Source organism: Daucus carota, chromosome 1 (assembly GCF_001625215.2).
Source record: "Daucus carota subsp. sativus chromosome 1, DH1 v3.0, whole genome shotgun sequence".
NCBI classification, from domain to species: Eukaryota; Viridiplantae; Streptophyta; class Magnoliopsida; order Apiales; family Apiaceae; genus Daucus; species Daucus carota.
The window spans coordinates 40,940,968-40,961,851 of NC_030381.2; the positions used below are offsets into that span (position 1 = coordinate 40,940,968).

General features: G+C 31.7%; 1 protein-coding gene and 3 non-coding genes across 6 annotated transcripts; all 4 read right to left on the reverse strand.

Annotated features, from left to right (window-relative positions):
* Positions 1-209: 209 nt before the first annotated feature.
* On the reverse strand, positions 210-19,261 carry LOC108212698 (protection of telomeres protein 1b). 3 transcript variants are annotated; one of them, XM_064084179.1, is made up of 11 exons: positions 19,065-19,261; positions 15,816-15,952; positions 10,944-11,133; positions 8,368-8,432; positions 8,124-8,209; positions 4,795-5,082; positions 4,391-4,467; positions 4,185-4,243; positions 2,279-2,431; positions 1,299-1,502; positions 210-513 (listed from the first exon to the last, which is right to left on the reverse strand). In XM_064084179.1, exons 1-11 carry the CDS (start codon positions 19,195-19,197, stop codon positions 427-429), a joined length of 1,479 nt encoding a protein of 492 aa, XP_063940249.1. In that variant the 5' UTR covers positions 19,198-19,261; the 3' UTR covers positions 210-426. The 3 variants fall into 3 exon arrangements, with proteins under 3 accessions (XP_063940249.1, XP_017239908.1, XP_063940255.1); XM_017384419.2 differs by having other exon boundaries at positions 210-516; XM_064084185.1 differs by lacking the exon at positions 15,816-15,952 and having other exon boundaries at positions 210-516; positions 19,065-19,205.
* LOC135149990 (small nucleolar RNA snoR113) lies at positions 16,900-16,992 on the reverse strand. Its single transcript, XR_010288345.1, has one exon. It is a non-coding gene; the product is annotated as a small nucleolar RNA snoR113 (small nucleolar RNA).
* LOC135149989 (small nucleolar RNA snoR113) lies at positions 17,442-17,534 on the reverse strand. The gene has a single exon (XR_010288344.1). It is a non-coding gene; the product is annotated as a small nucleolar RNA snoR113 (small nucleolar RNA).
* LOC135149991 (small nucleolar RNA snoR113) lies at positions 18,725-18,821 on the reverse strand. Its single transcript, XR_010288346.1, has one exon. It is a non-coding gene; the product is annotated as a small nucleolar RNA snoR113 (small nucleolar RNA).
* Positions 19,262-20,884: the final 1,623 nt, after the last annotated feature.

Below are 20,884 nucleotides of genomic sequence, written 5' to 3' on the forward strand. Positions count from 1 at the left end.
AAAAAAATGGCGTGTTAAATTGTTATTAGTTAATCCCTATAAATACTAGTCTTCAACCCGTGCGAAGATCGAAAAAACTAGTTTGAGCAATCTAGTCAGCTACAGCATTGCAAGATCGAGGCACAAAAATGATTTTAGTATGAAAGGCAACAACTATTGATCTAATATCTCCGATAAGAACCACAAAATTTTATGACGAACACGCCCACTAAAACAGAAACTAATAATTGTTTTGCAATTTGATTCAATGAAGGCATTAAAAGATGATGTTGCCTTATGATTAAACAAGTTTTACGAATAACAATCAGCTCAGATCGTAAAGAAGAGGTGGCTGAAACACAAAAACCTCTACCATCTACAAGCTTTTCATCAAAATTTCTACCGATAACCCTGATAGCCCCAACGGCTCGTTTTAAAGCAACATCGCTATTGAACTTCACCAAATTTACAGGGGGAGGATTCCACTGCAGTATTGTCAACACTCAACAGAGTTACAAGACTCCAGGCGAGATACTTCTAACAAAGAAGAGTATTTTAATTGAGCAGAACAACTAGCCTTTAAAACTGAAATATGACAAACTGGCACATTGTCAAAAACAAATTTATTCCTCGCTAACCAAATGGACCATCCAACAAAAATAAAATTTGAAAGATGTATACGGTCTCTTCTAGTCTCTAACTTCGAAATAAGAGTTAATAAATATTGTGGAACAATATATATATATCCAGACTTAACCAGATTGGCCAGATTGTGTGTAAGAGACGGAGAACACTTACGCTTGAAAAGATTTTCCCGAGTAGCTATGGCATTAGTACATATCCTCCAAATAAATTTTTTTAGTTTAGACTGTGCAGAAATCGAGCAAACGAGATTCCAAAATGATTATCAAGTACCAAAGATAAAGAAGCTTGATGAGAGGAACAATCAAATTGATGAAATCCATCCTCCCTCAATTTCAAAACTATATAATATCCAGACTTAACCGTGTAATTACCATTAGAATTATAATGCCACACAAGCCGATCATTAACATCAGCAAGGTTGAGAGGAGTGGATATAATATCTAAAATAGCTTCATCAGACACACAGTTCCTTAACTTATTAGCATTCTTTTTTCCTGTTACCCCTTTTTAGTTTCACAGTTGACTTTCCACCACAATCACATCTGACTTTCCCACCACAAACGAAACATATTTATTTACAGAATATAAACATCACAATAGCTTAGCACTCGAACTATATCATATAACTATATATTACAGCATCATCAATTAGGACCAGATAATAATTCATTTACCAGTCTCGTGCCAAAGATCCGGTAGCGTCGACTTCCCCATGTGTTGTGTTTGTCGAGGTAATAAGATTTTATGCAACACTGAACCCAGGGGGTGTCTCTTAGAGCATTCTTTGACTCATTACTATCACAACTACAGATACCAAGCAGCATATTCCTCTTCCTCTTCAGGACATCAATCGGTTGAGAACCTCCAAAGAAATGAACCTATAACATCAACAAAAACATGACACCAAAAAAATCTATTAATTATCACATCAAGGAATGCAAGTAATTCCGAGGATACACTAAACAGCAATGTTCCATTGCTTTAATTCCACCACAATATTCATTTTAAACTCTGCAAATTTGCATTGAACAAGAGTGCATTACAGGTTTAAATTTTTGCATAAAATATTTGTTACTAATTCTTCAGTTTAATACATATTCGGTGAAGTTTTTTCCTTTCAGCTCATTATTTTAATATGAATTGCATCAACGACTAACTAAAAAGAAAATAACATATGAAAAGTAATGTAATAAACAAAAGGTCACAAACTTATGTACTCATATTAAAGCAAATACTCATGTTAAAACTATGCACTCATGTTAAAACATGAAAATATATTTGAAAACATTAGTTTCTTGGTAATAATATAATGCATTTGTAAAGTTTGTGATTGTCTGCTATTTACATTACTTTTCATACGTTACTTCTGCATAAAAACATCCTTATACAAAGAACAGTAAAGACTATAGAATCTAACCTTAAATTTCATTTCGATTCTAGTTTTAAATTAGTTAAGCTTCTTTTCTGAATAATAAAAGAATCTAACAGACTTAACAACACAAGTAATATGATTTTGTGTAAATTTCATTACTAAAAAAATGTATATAAGATTCTGTGAAAGATTATGTAACATTTCATTTTTTTTTAATTTAGATAAGATTCGATGATAGACTCATTATGTTAAGGTTAATTGTTTTTAAACTTGGTGAATTACCCCATCTTCAGCATACACATACGCATGGATTCTTGCAGTTGGATCCTCTAGGGTCAGCCTAATTCTGCAAGTCCCAAGAGGAGAGTGGAAGTCTTCAACCCGCCATGGATACACATCTATTACCTGAACTACACACTTGAATTTAGCAGTCACCTGTAAAGGATAAAGCAAAGTAGGAATGTTAGATAAATGCTCCCAAAGAAAACTTGAGAATGTGAATATAATAGTGTTATATAAAAAAAAAAGAATAAAAAAAAGGTAAACATATTAATAAAAAAATAGGTAAATTCTCCGCGGTACCCTTCTGCTTATGACTTGAGAGTATACAAAGTTAAAAAGTAGACCAGATTCCAGTGACCCAACAAATATAATGAACAGAGGGAAAGGGAAAACTGGCAGGAACTATAAAGTAATGATGACCTGACCAAAATATCTTGCAAATCTGTATCATTCAACCACCTATTACAGCACTAACCAAAGCAATCACATGGTTGATTACCAACGTCAGCGAACAGGACCAAATTAGTATGCATCTTGTGCTGATCTGATAACCGTTATTGACAGTAACAAAATGGGCAAGTGGGAATTTTAAGTTTTTGGAATTTATAAATGATTTATATAACTTTAATCATATAGTGGAGTATATATATGTAATTGGAAACCAGAATAGAATTAAATTAATATTAAATATATTAAAGAGAAGCAAATAAATTGATACAATAAGTTACCAGGCAATAAGTACGGCCGACAAGATCCAACCCGAAATATATGAATTTGGGAAGGGGATTCTCGGGGTTAGGTTGAATGAGTTGAACGATTTATGAGCTTTTTGAGTTCCACTCTAAAATAATCAAATTCAACTTGACAATAATCTAGTCGAACAAGCTATTCAAATACGTTATTGAGGGAGTCAAGCTTAAGCTTCAAATTACTTGACAGGTGAACCTCACTAGCCTAATTAACCTCTTATTTTATTATTTGTATATCTTAAATAATAATAATAATAATAATAATAATAATAATAATAATAATAATAATTATTATTATTATTATTATAATAATAATGATAATAATAAAATTTATTACGTTAATGTCATTAACATACAACTACATAATTGCTAGGTTTTCTAACTAATATTTCTTTAATTACACATTCAATATTTAATATTTAAATAAATTCTTGTAATCCATTTTTTCTAAAAAAATTCACATAGAAATAAAAAAACATTACAACAAATAGTAGATGGAAGTTTAAAATAGAGGGCATGATTAGAATTATTAATGCATAGGAATAAAATGGCGGAGTATTTAGTAATTCAGTACTTTATAAAGTTCTTTAAAAAAATGAATCGTGCATCCAAAGTTGAATTAGGTTCCTGAGGTTTTCCTAGAAAAATTCATGATAACTTTATAGCAAGTATATATTCTGTTAGGATAATAATGAATATGTATACATTTAGGAGGCCTGTATATGTTTGAGGCCTGAAGCAATTATTTCACTAGCCCAGTGAAAGCACTGCCCCTGCCAAAAGGATATTAATTGGACAGATATATGAATATATTGAGTTTCATGACATTCCTGAATCAAAATTTATTGTTTGAATTAAGAACTTCAATTTTTGGTCTTGGACTTGATTCGAATTTTATTAAGCCATGACCCTCTATCAGGTAGAGAAGTCCCATAGAATGCCACGGAGAAACAAAAACTTTTGTTGAAGGGATCTACAATAAAGTTTTATTTTGTAATTGTGCAGATGGATACAGACAGAAATGAGAGCATTTCATATGGAAGTTTAATTAAAAATTACATGGTGAATAGTTGCATCACTATTTACCATAGATCTACAATGTAAAATACAGAATAAGCTGAAGATGATGATCATAAGAGGTCTAAAATGTATAATACCTCTGGATAGGTCAGAACATCCATCAGAGTACAAAAGGAAACGTTGGGATAGTCGGTTTCTGTATATAAAAGAAAAGATGAAGACAACACCAAGTAGATTATTATCAAAATGACAAATAACGAACATATTTACATATCCACTATAAAATGACAGTGGACAACATGACATGTCGCTAAAGTACTAATTACGAAATGATAGTGTAGACCTGTTATATGAGAAGGCCACGGAAAGCTCATCCACGGCATGCGTCCAAATTCTAATTTTAACCGCTCATCATAATCTCTGAATTGTAAGAACATAGATAAACAGCTAAGCTAAAATATAAATGACTAACGTTGCCAAAAAAATGCAACAATATATGCTGAACAAGATAGATTAAACAAAAGTCAAGACTTCTTTTAAGACAAAATATATCTCTTTTGGTGATAGGTCTTTTCTTCTAAGAACCTTATGAGGTAAAATCCAACTAAGCAAACAACCTCCAAGACTGGGTAGATTCAAAAAAATGTTGCATGGGAGCAGTGTAGTCCGCAAGGAACATTAAGAACACAGCAATAATACAGCAGTGAGTTAAAGAAGCAATAATACAGCACCGAGTTAACGAATGACCTTTGGCACATGAACACATGTTTGTTATCATCAACCAAATAGCGGATTTTAGTGAAGGGCATCAGCACACCACACCACATTCCTTTACGAATTTCACACTTCATTTTCATAAATTGGACCCATCTGCCAGTCTTTAGTATGTGAAGCCCAAGCTCCTCACTGCCGCTATCAATATAGACTCGTAAGACAGTGCCAACAGTTGGGAACATGCGTATTACATCTAGCTGTAGAGGAGGGCATTCCAACTGTAATGGAAGCAGATCTTCTACATTATCTTCTTGCCTGAAGCTATTAATGCAAAAAATAGTTTTGTTATTACTTGAAAGTATATAACGCTGAAAAAGAGAGATGTGATTGAGGGTGATGGCCCCTTAGAGGCACAATTTAAGTATTTAAGTAAAAATGCCCAAAACGGCACAACCCTTGAAATTGGCCCTTCCTAGCACAGAGAAATGCAACAAAAATATGCGTTGGTATGAAAACACAAGACAAACATTTGCTGTCATTGCAACACATTTGAATAAAATGTTTGTAATCTAGAAAATGCATGTGAAGCATACATTTCTTCCGCATAAACAAAGCATTAACATGCGTTTATGCTGATAATAGTTGGGCTAATGGACTAAAGTATAATGGTGTCTCCCCTACTTTTAAGAATGGGACCCACACAGTAGGTTGTTTATTAGCCAGCCTGTGCTTCAATCTCGACAAATCACTAAAAACAACTTTGTAATAGATAGGAAACACAAGATTTAGTAAAGTTTTTATGTGCCCCAAAGGGCCTTTATTTTGCTCTGTGCTCGTTTAGGCATTTTGATTTTAAACTGGGTCAAAAGGGGCCCTTTTCTCTGTGTCATTGATCGACAAAAATCTACAGATTGGAAGATAACCATTTACCGTCCCACATTCAGCCACTGAATAGTAAAATGTAAAATAACACAAATATAAACTGAATCAAAAACAATTTCTTGACCTATATGGAAATATGCTATACTGCTTTAGTATTTTAGAAACCACCACATATCATGTTAAAATTCTGAAGCATTATACAGTTCAAGGGGTTTAGTTAGAAGTCATATAATATCAAATACACTAAACCATCCTCCCTTCCTCTCCAGATATAAGTAATCTTAGGAGTGGATTAGAGAAACCCAAGATAACTGGATATAACAAATAAGAGGGGGCATTGAAATTTAAGCAAAATCATTTCACATCTGCTTTACTGCTACATACTCGTTAGGACTTGTCCAATACTTAGCCAAAGTGATTGTTAGTATTGAGGTAATATATTAATGTAGGAGACGAAATAATAAGTGATTGTTCAGTAGCCTGCCCATAAAAACATTTGTGAGTGCTTATAAGATCCTTGTTTACGCCTCTGCTGTGGGTTCTGTTATATATAGAACGGAACTTCTATATGAGATTCTTCGGAGATTCTATGTAACAAAGGCAAGAACCTTGTACCAACATTGATATGCAAGGATTTGCCTCGACACAATCTAATAAAAAAGTGCAAAAAGAATTTATTTCAAGAACAAGGACTCAAGGACCTGGATTTTAAATAACAAAATCAGACACTCTAGACTCTCAAAGTCAAAGATACAGATATACGAAGACACAACTATAACAACACAAACCCACAACCAAATGCATACCGGACCGAACAACCCACCACAGGTCGGTCTAAAAGTGCAAGCAATTTGGTATAAATTAGTTATTGACTTGTATCTAGAGAGGGCTCAAACCTTCTTATTGTAACTGATATGGGATATTATAATGGTGATTTTAGTTTAGTTTATAAGTATGACTACCAAATGCATCAACAAATCATGATCTTTTAGGGGTCGTGGTGGGTTGTGGATTACCCAAGTGTTGTATTTGGGATTATTTTCAGATTTGGAATATGCGACTTGACTTGATTTTCGATAAAAACTCAGGATTTGATCCGGGTTGTCACATATATATAACAACCCAAGCCCACAACCAGATGCATACCGGACCCAACAACCACCACAAGTCGGTCCAAAAGTACTAGCAAATTAGTATATATTAGTTATTGGCTTGTATCTATAAAGGATCCAACCATCTTATTCTAATCGATGTGAGATGTTACGAACACCGCATCTTATAAATTCGACATCCTCATCGAATTCATACACAAACTTCCGGAACCGGAAAGCGCCTCTGCACTTCCAGCCGGGTCAGGCTCTAATACCATTTTTAACATCCAAACCCACAACTGAATGCATACCGGACCCAACAACCCACCGCAGGTTTGTCCAAAAATGCTAGCAAATTGGTATACACTAGTTATTGACTTTTATCTATAAAGGAAGCATCAAATATGCATAAACACCAATTCATATATGTGGATGCCGTAAAGGAAAAAATGCTACATTCAGTGACAAGATTGGAAAAACTATTACACAACACCCTAAAAAAGGGTCAAGGTAATACACTTTCGCTACATCAGTTCAAAGGGTTTTCCTATATCAAGTAACAAACTTTAATGGTGAGATGGTATTACAGAGACCAGCCAAGAACCGTTTTTATATATCGACGAACAAAAGTCCATGTTGCAGGCATCAGCTGGGCAGAAAATATTATATGGTACAACAAATAAAAAGGAAACTGAAAACTTGATCATATACCGGATTCACCACAAAACATAAGATTTAATAAGTTTGTCGGGTAGATGCCCCATATAAATGTACAAGACTCTACTCGGTCATCATATGCACTTTCAAAAGATTTTAAAGAGAAAGAATAGCACATAAGGAGAAAAAAATTGGAATTAGTAGCAAAAGGTGCGAATGATATTTAACCACCATTGGTTAATTGATTTACAATTTTTTCAGTAATGCTTATGTTATTCTTAACTCTTTTTCTTAATTTCAACCACCAGCTCCTGTGTTTCAGTAATTGTGGTATCTACGAAATCCGCTGCGCCCTGCCAGTCTATTATTCTGTGTATCAAAGGTTATCACTTAATGTAAAGTAACTAGGATGTATGAGTTGGGGGAAAATATATAAAGACCTTTAAGGCAATAATATACATTGGCTCTCAATAACATAATAGCATATATAAATATAATATCCTCTTCCATGTGCATTATACTAGTCCTCCATGTAAAGAAGATCACTAAAGTACAAACAAAATCTCAAATGTAAAGATGTACAAGCTTAAGGGCAGACAATATAAAAAAAAGCCCAATAACTTCAAAACATGCACTATGACACAAAAACTGTCAACTTTCACCGTATGGAAGCCTAAAACAGATTAAAATTTAAAAGCATATTTGTAAACCACCAAAAATGACAACACTCACTTCTTTTGTTTGGCAACTGGAGTATCAGTTCCATCCCAAACAAAGAGAATACGCTCATCTTTTGTGACCTCACATATATGAAGAACCTGCTCAATTAAAAAAAATAAATCAGAATTTGAAGAAGTGGCTTTAACTGAAGTAATCAACATCAGTGACTAAACATCCATTATACCTGCATGCTTCTAAATAATATAAGCTAATTATTTGACTGTAAGCATGAAGACTCAGAAGACTATCAAATTACCTTGCATACCAGGTTCAGGTGTTCGTTCTCCCGAATATCTTTCAGTGACAACAAATCATCTTCCCCTATCAAGAACATACATATGATAAAGAGCCAGTTGCCAGAAGTAGAGCATTACATACCAAATTAATCAAGCAAACCTTTTAAGAAATAAAGAAGACTTCTATAAGTTTTCATATTATCAAATTTCAACCAGCATTCACTCTTAACTATAGAGATTTTAGTTGTACTAATATCATGTGATCAAAGGAATGCTAGTGGGTATTGAATCATTATAGTTTGTAGAAAAAGTACACTGTTTTATAATAAATTATTCATAACATATTAATTTTAAACCTCACCTTATTTGTTATATTCTGTATAAGATGTGTATTTGGGTGTACAGACCACGGAGCCACAATTATATTTATAACAATGACATTTGAGTACCAACTTCAAACAGAAGAATACTGCCTTCAATTTTTGTTTTTTAAAAAATTGTACTGTAGTGAAACTTTTATATTCAGTTTCTTTCTAAGTGGCAAATGAAACATACATGACATTTCGAATATATTAATAACAAATTAATTTTATACTTCAAAACACAATATTCTACAAATAAAAATAACAACCAAAAAGAACAATAAAACTATATATATACAAGTAAAAATTAAATAAATCTTAGCCTCGTAAATAACCCTACAAATCTCGAACTATTTACATAAATCTTCTTTGGAGTCGAGGCCTAAAGGGTGTCAACTAATAATTTACAATATAAAAGCATCGACATTTAATAAATAATCCACGATTTATTAAAATTAACAAAAGATTGTTAAACTTATATATTCTTCTCTCAAAAAATAACGATAAAAATACAACCCACAGATTAAAATAAAATTTAAAATTTAGTATGTATTTGGTGCATTTTACAAGATCTAAAGATATTTTACACCTATATTAGAGGAAATATAAATCATGCAAACAGAATTCACATTTATATGTAGTATAAGAAGCAGAAAAACAAAAAAGGATGCAAAACATAACAAAAACAATAATTCAGAAAAAACAAATAATTAAACTCATGAGTATCTGACAATAGAACAAATCTAAAAAAATATATACACTTAACCCAGGAATTTAAGTAAAATGTCATTTAAATGTAGAAATGAAAAACAAATAAGCATGTACATTTTGTTAGCGAAATTTTTATAAATTATCTAATCTTAACACACATATTAAAATTGAGTGTGCTGAAGGTTAAAAACAAATATATATATATATATATATATATATATATATATATCTGTGTGTGTGTGTGTGTTCACACACACACACAAACATATGATTCCGCCTACAAATCAAATATTTGACAAAAATTGCATTAACTAGATCACCTAAAACATATCATATTTATAACAATTTATGCATTTTTGAATTATGTGAGTGTTTACTGACGGAAACAATGCTCATAAGAGATATTTCAATCATTATATAAGCATAACGAAAGAATTAGACATGAACATGTTCAAAGAAAAAAGCAGTATCAGCAAAAAGGGACACATTTACATTTCATCATTAGGAAAGAGCAAGATCAGGATATGGCACTGGTCAGAGAAGCTATATTATGATATCGAAGAGGGTTTAGTTGCAAGTCAGGTTAAAATTAGCTAAAAAGGTAACATCGAGTTTCACTAGAAAATAGGATAAAGGTTAGTATCCAGAACGAGTTACATATTGTACACACACATTACATAATATATATTCTGATTCTGGTACGAAAGAATAAAATACAGGAATGAAAAACTACAAATAATTATTCAGCTTAGATATATATGGTACAAATTGGGCTTAACAAGCACAGAATTTGGCCATTTTGGCCGAATTTTCTTCCAGAAGATGTATACTATCTAAAAAATTTCATTACATATCTAGGTTAAAATAACAAATAAATTTTGGCGTAAAAGTAACATTCTAGTCTCAAGTACATTGAGTTTACTATGCCATCGATAAACAAAATACGAGTTTTAAAATCTTTAATTTTCTACTGTAGTGTTGCATCCTTAATAATTTCTAACCAATGGAAACAAGCATACATCATGCAAGCGACTTCATATATTTGCATGCAGTCTACTAAGAATATCTCCAAACCTAGAAAAAGACTAACCAACAAGCTTATAAGAGAATCCATGTCTACTCAAAATTTATAAGCGGGGAGATTGCTTAGAATGTTAAGCTTTCACATTAGCGACAGGTATAGTCTTGACATAAATCTATTATTTACACTTTCAAAAACAATATATGAAGTCAATTCAAAATTAAAACTGTACCTAGCGCATTTTTGGTGGAATAATGGAAGGGAATAGTTAAGTTAAGAGCTATCGGGGACTCGGGACAATGGATTAACCTTTTATCCAAAGAAAAAAGCATTACAACACACCAACATTATACTTGAAACATGTAAACATCGATTATGAGCTTCACAATCGTATTTTTAAAAAACTTCTTATGAATATATGTAACATATATATATATATATATATATATATATATATATAGATAGATAGATAGATAGATAGTAGTCAGTACATGGAAATAACCTGAATCAAGCTGGCTATCACCTAACCACTGTCTTAACCCTGCTATGAACTTCTTGTCCTGCTCTCTGCCACGAAATTTAGATGAAACTTGATACGGAACAAATTTTGAACCTCCTTTGCCTTCATACAAAGCAAATGATGCACTTCTCTTGTTAAAAAGAGCATACACCTCTGAATTGTGGGTTTTCATCTGCACAGAGATAGGCAATATACATAAAATTTAGCAACATAAAAGTACATGATAATCTGCAATTGTATTACTAAATCTGTTGTGTATTAAATCTAGTTGACTGAAGAAAAAAGTTTTTCGAAAGCATGGTTGTCACAGCACTAAGTCGAGTGAGTCGATGGACCTCCAGCTAGTCGACTAGTCGACAAAAAAATATGAACTTATAATTAGATATTATATATATATATATATATATATAGGCTAGTGATCAAATAAAAACAATTCTTAATACAAACTAAGAAGTAAGAACCAGTTCTACAACCACTGTTTACAACTATAGGAATCATCCCTTTATACTTCATCAATCGTTGTTTTATACTGTAAAATAAACAAATTTTATTTTTCATAATTGAGAAAATCTACTTACGTTAACTATTGGTGGTCGATTATTAATGATTGATTGTAGTTGTATGAGGTCCATAACGTTAGTAGGTAGTAAGTGATAAGAGGAGGTGTGTGATGGTGGTAATTAGTTGCTAGTTCTTAAGTAATGGTGGGAAGCAGTGGTGGCTATTGGTGATGATAAGTGATGGTGGCAAGTCATGAAAAGGTGTTAATAGTGGCATGAGATCCATTATTACACAAAAGATTGGAGTATTGGAGTTCAAAATTGGATAAATATAATCTAGTCATTTTAATTTTATTTTTTTTTGTTTTACAATATTTGTAAATATTCGACAACAAGCAGATTATGTTTCTCCAATATAATCGCTATAACTAAAAGGTAGAACAATTATTTTTATAAATCACAGCACTATGTTCTACAATATAACTCATGAGCAGAACAATAATCTTAATGATTGTTAAAGTTACATGTAGATGATTAACTGATAATTATGTTTAAGACTATTTATGAATGACAAATTATATCTAAATTTGGATAATCAAAGATATTACTTATGATTAACTAAAAAAATTATGACTATTACTCCAGCTTAAATGTAGACTCCATAGAACCTAACTCTATATTTATATTTCACAGATATGTTATATATATATAAGATAGTGATTTATGATGTACAGACGGATGATTTTCTAGTTAAAAACAGTGATTAAAAAATTGGTCAAGGATCAATTTTAGTTTCTAGGCTAATTTGGTTTGTATTTGAGTAAGACTCTCTCTATATCTATACTATACTATAATAAGCCAACATAGGTATAATTTGTAGTCCTATTTTTTGTTCACATTTTTTGGTTTCGTCTCATTTGTTTGGTTTGGTCTCAGTGCTATACCGACATTTAAAAACCGTCTCCTACCACGGCTCTCTCTCCCAACAGAGATCACCACAATCGCCTCATTACTAACATCGCAATTGCATCAAGACTCTTACAGCATTGTCTGGGACAGCGTTTACTTTGTTCGTATTGCGCAATGCGGATATGAACACGAGCAGTCCTATGCTTTCTGGCTTTCTAGGCTAATTTGGTTTGTATTTGAGTAAGACTCTCTCTATATATAATATATATACACAAACACTATATTATTAGAACCGAACATGAGAAAGTTTAGTTAGTGGTTTTGTAGTTTAGTATAATCAATTACCACCATTAGATCTAATATTAAATAATATATAATATTTTAATAATAAGATTGGTTTGAATACTCTCAGCAATATATTAAACTTAAAAATATAATTTTTTGTTCTAAAAATAGAAACAAAACATTATTATAATATTTTCATTTTAATATGAATTATATTTTTTTATATTATAAATTTAATAAATACACATATATATAATTATTAATTGAAATTTAATATATATAACCTACGCATCACACGAGTTATGGGGCTATAGGCTAGTATATATTATAATTCGGGCTTCTAAATTCCAAGTTTCTCAAATAAACCAAAATATAGATTTTTAGATCCAAGGATGAGACTTGAAGAGAATGTATAAAAACAAGATAAAATCTCTCGCGAATTACAATTTGTAATTATGTAACCACTAATAAGTAACAAGTAAATAACAATGCAATCCACAAATTTATGAACATAATTTAAGCAAATTTAATGCAAAAAAAAAAAAAGACAGCAATTTTAATGCAAAGAAAATGGACCTGTCAATTTATGACACAACACGACAAACCGACATGAAACTTTTGTGTTTGGGTTAAGATTTTAAGTACACGACAAGAAAAATACACGAACATGTAAACACGACTTCGATTTCATGTAAGATTTGTGTTTTTCTCTCGAGTACACAACACGACACGAGTAAAAAACATAAATAAATATATAAATAAATACTTTGAAAACTATATATATAAATATATGTGTGTGTGTTAACACTTAACATAATTATAAAATTTTATATGTAGTATACATATATAGGGTTGCGCTCAAGAGAGAACCAATTCTTAAAATAGCACCATAGAACCACTAAGGTTCTACTGCACTACCCTAAATTTTATATAGATTTTCAGGATCTAAATCTATAAACATGTTTTTTACATCTTTGTCTGTGTTCAAAAAATTTTTTGAAATATAATACATAAACACGACACTTTTTGATGTGCAGTTCTATTGCAGAACTCTTATTAATACTAGAAGGTTCTAAAGGTTTTTAGGCTAAGGATTCTAAGAAGAACATGACCCTGCATATATAATTTAGTACACAAACGCGAAGGTACACGGTGAATTTAGTGTTGGATATGGGTTTTCATTTTGCATACACGATATAAAAATATTTTTGAATAAATAAGTCTATTTTCATGTAAAAAATATATATATCCACATATAAATAATATATATAAATGCACAAATTTGTACACAGCCGTATGCAAATACAAAGATTTAATATATACTTCATATATTAATACATAAAAAATGTGTTTTTGAAATATATTTTAATTGAATTTTATTATTATACTTATATTAAATGTACACGAAAAGTGCACAACACGTTTCTAAATCGATATGGGTTTGCGATTATGTATACAAATCCTAAACGGATCGGATATGGGTATCACCTTCAAGTACACGAAATACAAAAATACACAGCACAAACGATTTGCCAGGTCTAACATAAACATAGCATAATGTCATGACCCATGCAGAAAACTGAGAAATAACAGAGCAGTTCTGCAGAATGCAAGTGCAACTGCAGAAAACAGAGCAGTTCTCCAGAATTCAACTGTAGAATATACAGCAGCAGTCTGCAAAATGGTGAACTGCTGAAAACACAGCACAGTGAAACTTCTATTAGACTAAAAACAGTGAGCAAAGCTCACTGCCACCGTACCAGCAGAATGGATACTCCATTCTGCAGATCTGCATAACATAATTAAACAAAGTTCAAATTTCACACTATAAATCTGCAGAATGGTAATTGCTTTCTTTAGTTAAGATCAAGTTTTGACCCGGTTTGGGTCCATTAATAACCCGAAGCGACTAGTCAACCCCAGACGCTCCAGGTCGTCGACCAGCAGACTAGTTGCCCGAAAGATGGGTTATTTCCCAGTCAACCTAATTTGTCGCCTACCCTGCCTCGATCAGTCGAGCTCTGCAACAATGTTTGGAAGTCTACTGTATTACAATATATATTTCAATATTTTATATGTAAAACCTTTCCTTCCTATGATACATACATGTCTTATGTTACCCCAAAACGGTATGTCACATCTAAGGAATCTCTAGCCATGATAGTCAGTTCTAATCATCCTAAGCTCTCAAGGATAGATATCATTCAAGTTTAAATTCTCAAATCATACAGTTCAGTTTGTTTTCTCAGGAAGTGTCGATAAGGTGTCTCATTCTTTTTTGTAATATACACACACAAAGGCATAACCATGTGTGTTCATATTACATTATGATATAACATAAACAACATAAATACTAGGAAAAAAAAAATTAAAAAAAATCTTAGGAATATAATCAAGGTTTTTACATTACAAAAATTATTAGATACCTAGAAATACTGTATGTAGTTTGTTTTACTATGATTTTCAAAAACAATTTATGAAATTCTTTTGGCATAAAACAAAGCCTAAGATCTTACAAGGAAAACAGAATAAATACTCGCCAGAACAATATGAGCGGTCAATTAAGCTTTTAAATTTATGAACTTAAGCCGGTACGAAGTTGCATACACTTGAGATATTACAACATCCTATATGAAGGTTGGATATATTAAGTTAGGTAGCACTACAAGCTACAAGAAAAAGACATCTCGCATTTATTTATTATGTGCAAACTAATGCAATCGGAATATGATACTCCCTCCATCTCATATTATGTGTCCTCTTTTGACTATTAGATAGTCAATTTGACCAAACTTTGGCCATAAAAAAAATATTAATAATTTTAAAAATCTGGAAAATGGATTTTGAAGGGGATTAGATATATTTTTTAATAAAATAAGTTTTTTAATTTTTTTAAGTCGGATAATATGTGTAATTTGCGGTCAAAGTCTAGTCAATTTAACTCTTCACTAGTCAAAACAAGACACATAATATGAGATGGAGGGAGTAGTGCCGTTTTCTTTCAATTACCATCAAACTGTCATGGACTTGTTTTAATATTATCTGATAAAGAGCCAAAATAAAAGCTTTAAAATCCCACAGCAAGATATGGCGTTAAAATAATTTATCAAAGTGGGTATCTAGAATGAAGAGATTATGTGGGGAAGAAAAATTACAATACCAAAATATTTGAAAGCAAAATGATATCACCATTGCACTCAACTTGGGGGAGATTACCCATATTTTCAACAAAAAACTTAACAGCAATCCCTGGACTTGGACATGATTTATCAATGATATTTAGTGAACAATAGTAATCTGCAAAAAAAAAAAAAAAGAACTAAAGCATGATAATAGAGTAGAGAAAAAGATGAGGACAAGTTCAAAGTCTTGGACAGTACACACGAACAGATGCCTTGGAAAACTTAAGAACCCCCCCCCCCCCCCCCCCCCCAAACACAGACACAGCAGAGGGTAAGATAAAAATATTATTGATTTCCCACCCCGAAAGCTCATGTTTAACCTAAGAACATGAAACCATGTTTCTGTTGCAAGTCAGCAAGTAAAACTACAGCTAATCCCAACCAAATAATATATAATAAGATGACAAACTATAAGCCAGTAAGCAACAAAAAAATATCTCACAAAGATGGAATGTGTAGCCACCAAGACACAATTACAAAATCCCAGCCTGTAATTATGAAGTCATTGCATGCACCAACTGGATTATCAAGCCATATATCGCATAACCTTATATATGGTTCTTTGAACTCCAATACCAATAAAATGAAAATAGACAAACCACCACACTTCATCAATAGTACTGATTCATACAGTTAAACAGCAAATTCCCTCACAGTTCCTTTTTTAAAGTGTCACCATGCAAACATTTGTAATGTGAAAATTATCATAAAGAAAAAAAAACTTTACAAAACCTGCACGGTGCTTCAGAGAGCAAGCACCTGCAAAGTTCTCTCAGAATTGATGCACAAACTAATTATTTTAGTACTCTATAGAAATTAATAAATTATAGAATTTAAGTGTAAATTATAATTTTCAATTCCAGAAGAGCAGGGGCATGTGTATATGCATCTAGACCTATATAGTATAAGGCTAGAAGCTTCATTACAGAGCTGTTTAAGGTACTGTAGAATAAAAATAATTTTTTATACCAGTTTTAACCTTTAAAGTTATCAAATGGACATAATGTTATCACCTTTTAAAATACATAAGTATTTCCACAGCATAAAAAGAGGAAATAAGCATTGGCTCAGTATAACCTTTGGAAGTGGATCATCAATCTACTACCAACAACATGGAAAGCAGCTGTAAGTTCGGCCTTTTTATCGTCATTGCCATCCAAGAAACAAAATTAAATCAATCATAGAGTGGTTTGCAAGAACCGCAACTCAAGATTAAGAATAATATTTAATGCAATAGCCTCATCACTTAAAAGATGCGTAATTATATATTCACATGACCTCCCGGGTTAAAAAGATAATGCAATAGTGTATATACTGTAATCACCTCAAGCCAAACGTTACGTTCATTTAAACGCACATATACATAATTACACAAAAACAAACATGTATATAGTATAAGGCTAGAAGCTTTATTACAGAGTTGTTTAAGGTACTGTAGAATAAAAATGATTTTTTATCCCAGTTTTAACCTTTAAAGTTATCAAATGGACATAATGTTATCACCTTTTAAAATACATAAGTATTTCCACAGTAAATGTTGGATATATATAGCTGTCTCCCAAGTTTGATCTTTAAAAAACACAGCATAAAAAGAGGAATTAACATTGGCTCAGTATAACCTTTGGAAGTGGATCATCAATCTACTACCAACAATATGGAAAGCAGCTGTAAGTCCGGCCTTTTTATCGTCATTGCCATTCAAGAAACAAATTTAAATCAATCCTAGAGTGGTTTGCAAAAACCGCAACTCAAGATTAAGAATAATATAAAATGCAATAGCCTCGGCACTTAAAAGATGCATAATTATATATTCACATGACCTCCCGAGTTAAAAAGATAATGCAATAAGTGTATATACTGTAATAACCTCGAGCCAAAGATTACGTTCATTTAAACACACAAATACATACTTACACAAATAAAAACATGTATATAGGCAAGTGTTCAAATGTAATATTATTTATAGGTAACAGTAGAGGTGGCAATATGGTTGCAAAACCATTAAACCAATCCAAACCAAACTAAAATTGTGAATTTGGATCAATATGAAATCACATTTAGGAAAATGGATTTGGTTTGGTTTCTAGTCTCACATTTCTCACAAAATATAGTTCTAAATATACTGTGTCTCACTTTTAAGATTTCTCATAACTCTTCACACACACACTATTGTGTTCTTTTCTTCTTCTTTTTTTCTTTTTGCTAGTTACAACACATGCACACCCCGTGATTCGAACTCATGACCTTTCTTGGAGAAGCCAAGAGCTTGAACCACTACATCAACTCACACACCCATACACGCTATTGTTATATTTACTATTCATTACATTGTCACCTGACTACTTGAGTGTATTAATTTTTGTGCATCATATAATACTTGTTTTTACTTATTAAACTAGTTTACCCATAATTCAAACTAAAACCATAACCACATTTATTAATATATGGTTTGGAAATGGTTTTGGTTCATTGATCCAAACTAAATCCATTTTATGAGAACCAAAATCAAACCAATCACACATTTTGCTACCTCTAGGTAATAGTGTATACATATAGGACAAATGAGAACCGTGACAACCAAAATACATACACATACACACACACACACACACGCATAAATCACCATTTTCTTAATGATCGTTTCAAAAGATCCTGTAAATTGCTTTGGTTCTCATCAAAGCATGACCCTGCATATATGCACACAGCTTGGAAAAATTAACTATACATCATGCTTGTTACACAAAAACAAAGGTAGAATAGATTAAAAAATCATAAACTACACCCAACTAAATACTCATCAAAAAGATATGAAAAAATATTTAAAACAAACAAAACGTAGAAATAAAAAAATAAAAAAAAAGGGAGCCTAAAAGCTATAAAATACGAAGCAGCTCAGTATAACCTTTGGAAATAATCATCAATCTACTACCAATACCACAACATGGTAAGCAGCCGTAAGTCCGGCCTTTTTGTCCTCATTGCCACTTTAAAAACCAAAAAACAAAAAAAATTCAAACCAATCAAACAAAACCCCTCTATCTTACTCAAAATACACATTGCAATAAGATCTAAACAAATCAGCCCAATAATAATCCACAAATACATACAATATATAAACACGCATGCGCATCTACCGTATTCAGCTAAAGAAATGCAATGTCGTAAACAAACGTCTATTTACGATGCTATTAAAGTCGAAATATTAAAAGTTGATGTGGTAAATATACCGGTGCCTTTGGATTTCTTGGGAATGGTGGAGTCGACAACAACGGCGATGAGATTAACCTTCTGATTAATTGCAATAAGAGCGTCTGCTATTGGAAGAAATTTGTAGTCGTCCACTCTCTCTTGCTTCCCCATTTCGCTGCCCCTTCTAAAACCCTAGACACAGAGAAAGCGCTTTTACTTGGACGTTTTAAATTTTTGAATTCATAGGCGTCGTTTGCACAATTTCGTTTTTATTTATATTTTTATTATTATTGGTATTCCAAACGCATTCTTAAAATTAAATATCCAGCATATTTGACAAAACATTAAATATACAAACATTAAATACTTTCTGTTGGCAAAAAAAAACATTAAACAGTTTCTTATTCATTTGGAAGAAACATGAATATGACTAGGGAATTATGCCCGCGCTACGCGAGCTCCCCGTACAAAAGCTGGAAATTTTACAAAATTTGTGTACTTAATAAATAATAACATAGCATAAGGTATTTCGCGAAAAATAAGGGAATTATGCCCGCGCTTCGCGTGCGGGTAAATTGTTAGAATTTTCATTAAATGAAGTCGGAAAATGAATTTAATCATTATTAACATTAGATTTTTAATCTTTATTTAGCATATTATGTATATTATGTATATTTACGGGTAATGCATCATCAAAAATTAACTGTTTGGGATATATGATATTCACCATTAACAATTGAGATTTATGCTAACAAAATATAGTGAAAGTAATATTTCACACTATGCCATTCTTCAAAAACCAATAATCTCCTTGATGAATTTATTATGAATATCATGTAAATATCTTCTTATGCATGCTGATCTCAAATTACTTTAAACTTGTGGCCATAGTTATTCTTTTCAATAAGGTCGTGGTCATCATACAATTTTTATTAGAACTATGATCTACCTTGAAAAAGTCTCGAAGTAATAAGCAATATATTATGCAGTTTAATAGATTGAATAAGCGTCTGCATTTTGGGGAATATTGGTTAAAATAACTCCAGTTCCTTTGCGTTTCTTGGTGAATTGTTCTAGTTAGCTGATAGAATTGTCATTGCGATGATGGTCACGGAGTTGTGTTTCGATGTATTGTTCTTTATTTTTACTGTTTTTACCAACCAGAGAGGATCAGATTCTAATAGTTTATTTTAATTGAACTACCGATTTGGACTATAAAAATTGACGATTGTTTGATCCAAAAATATGAATTATTAACAATTGTTGGCGGTGATCATAAAGAGATAACCGGTGCAGGAACTATCTGGTGATGATGATGGGGAAGAGAATGTTTTCTTAGAAGGAACATATCATTCTTCATCATGGTTGCAATTCAAAATTTATTTTAGACCGTTTATATGGCATCGCCTGTACGATAATCTTTAAATTGAAATAAATTAATATAAGATATTTATTGACAGTTTCTTGGCGTCGTCTTCAACGATGCCTTATATTCTGCAACTAAAAAAAAAATATAAAGAGACGCTATACAATAATTTTCAAATTGGAATAAATAAAAAAAATATTTTTTCCTACTTCTAACAATATATTCCTACTATTATTTAGAAGTAAATTTTTGAAATTAAATTTAGTATAATGCGAAATTCACATATCTAATAAATCTAATCAAAAAGAAAAAAATGATATAAAACAAATAATAGTAGAATATATTGTAACATGAAATTATACTGAATGTTGGAAGTTGATATCGAGTGCTTCTGTTTTTCAAAGGTGGACTATTCTGTAGATTCTGGAAAAATGGACTTAGCAGACCAACACCTAAAACAGGAACAGTAACATTGAAAGAAATAGAATAAAC

Coding starts and splice junctions, on each gene's coding strand:
- LOC108212698 (XM_017384419.2), bottom strand. CDS start 19,197: ATGGGGAAGCAAGAGAGAGTGGACGACTACAAATTTCTTCCAATAGCA. Junction 2,432..4,184: donor ATGTTCTGACCTATCCAGAG/GTATTATACATT, acceptor TATCCTTTACAG/GTGACTGCTAAATTCAAGTG. Junction 1,503..2,278: donor ATGTGTATGCTGAAGATGGG/GTAATTCACCAA, acceptor TTGATGTTATAG/GTTCATTTCTTTGGAGGTTC.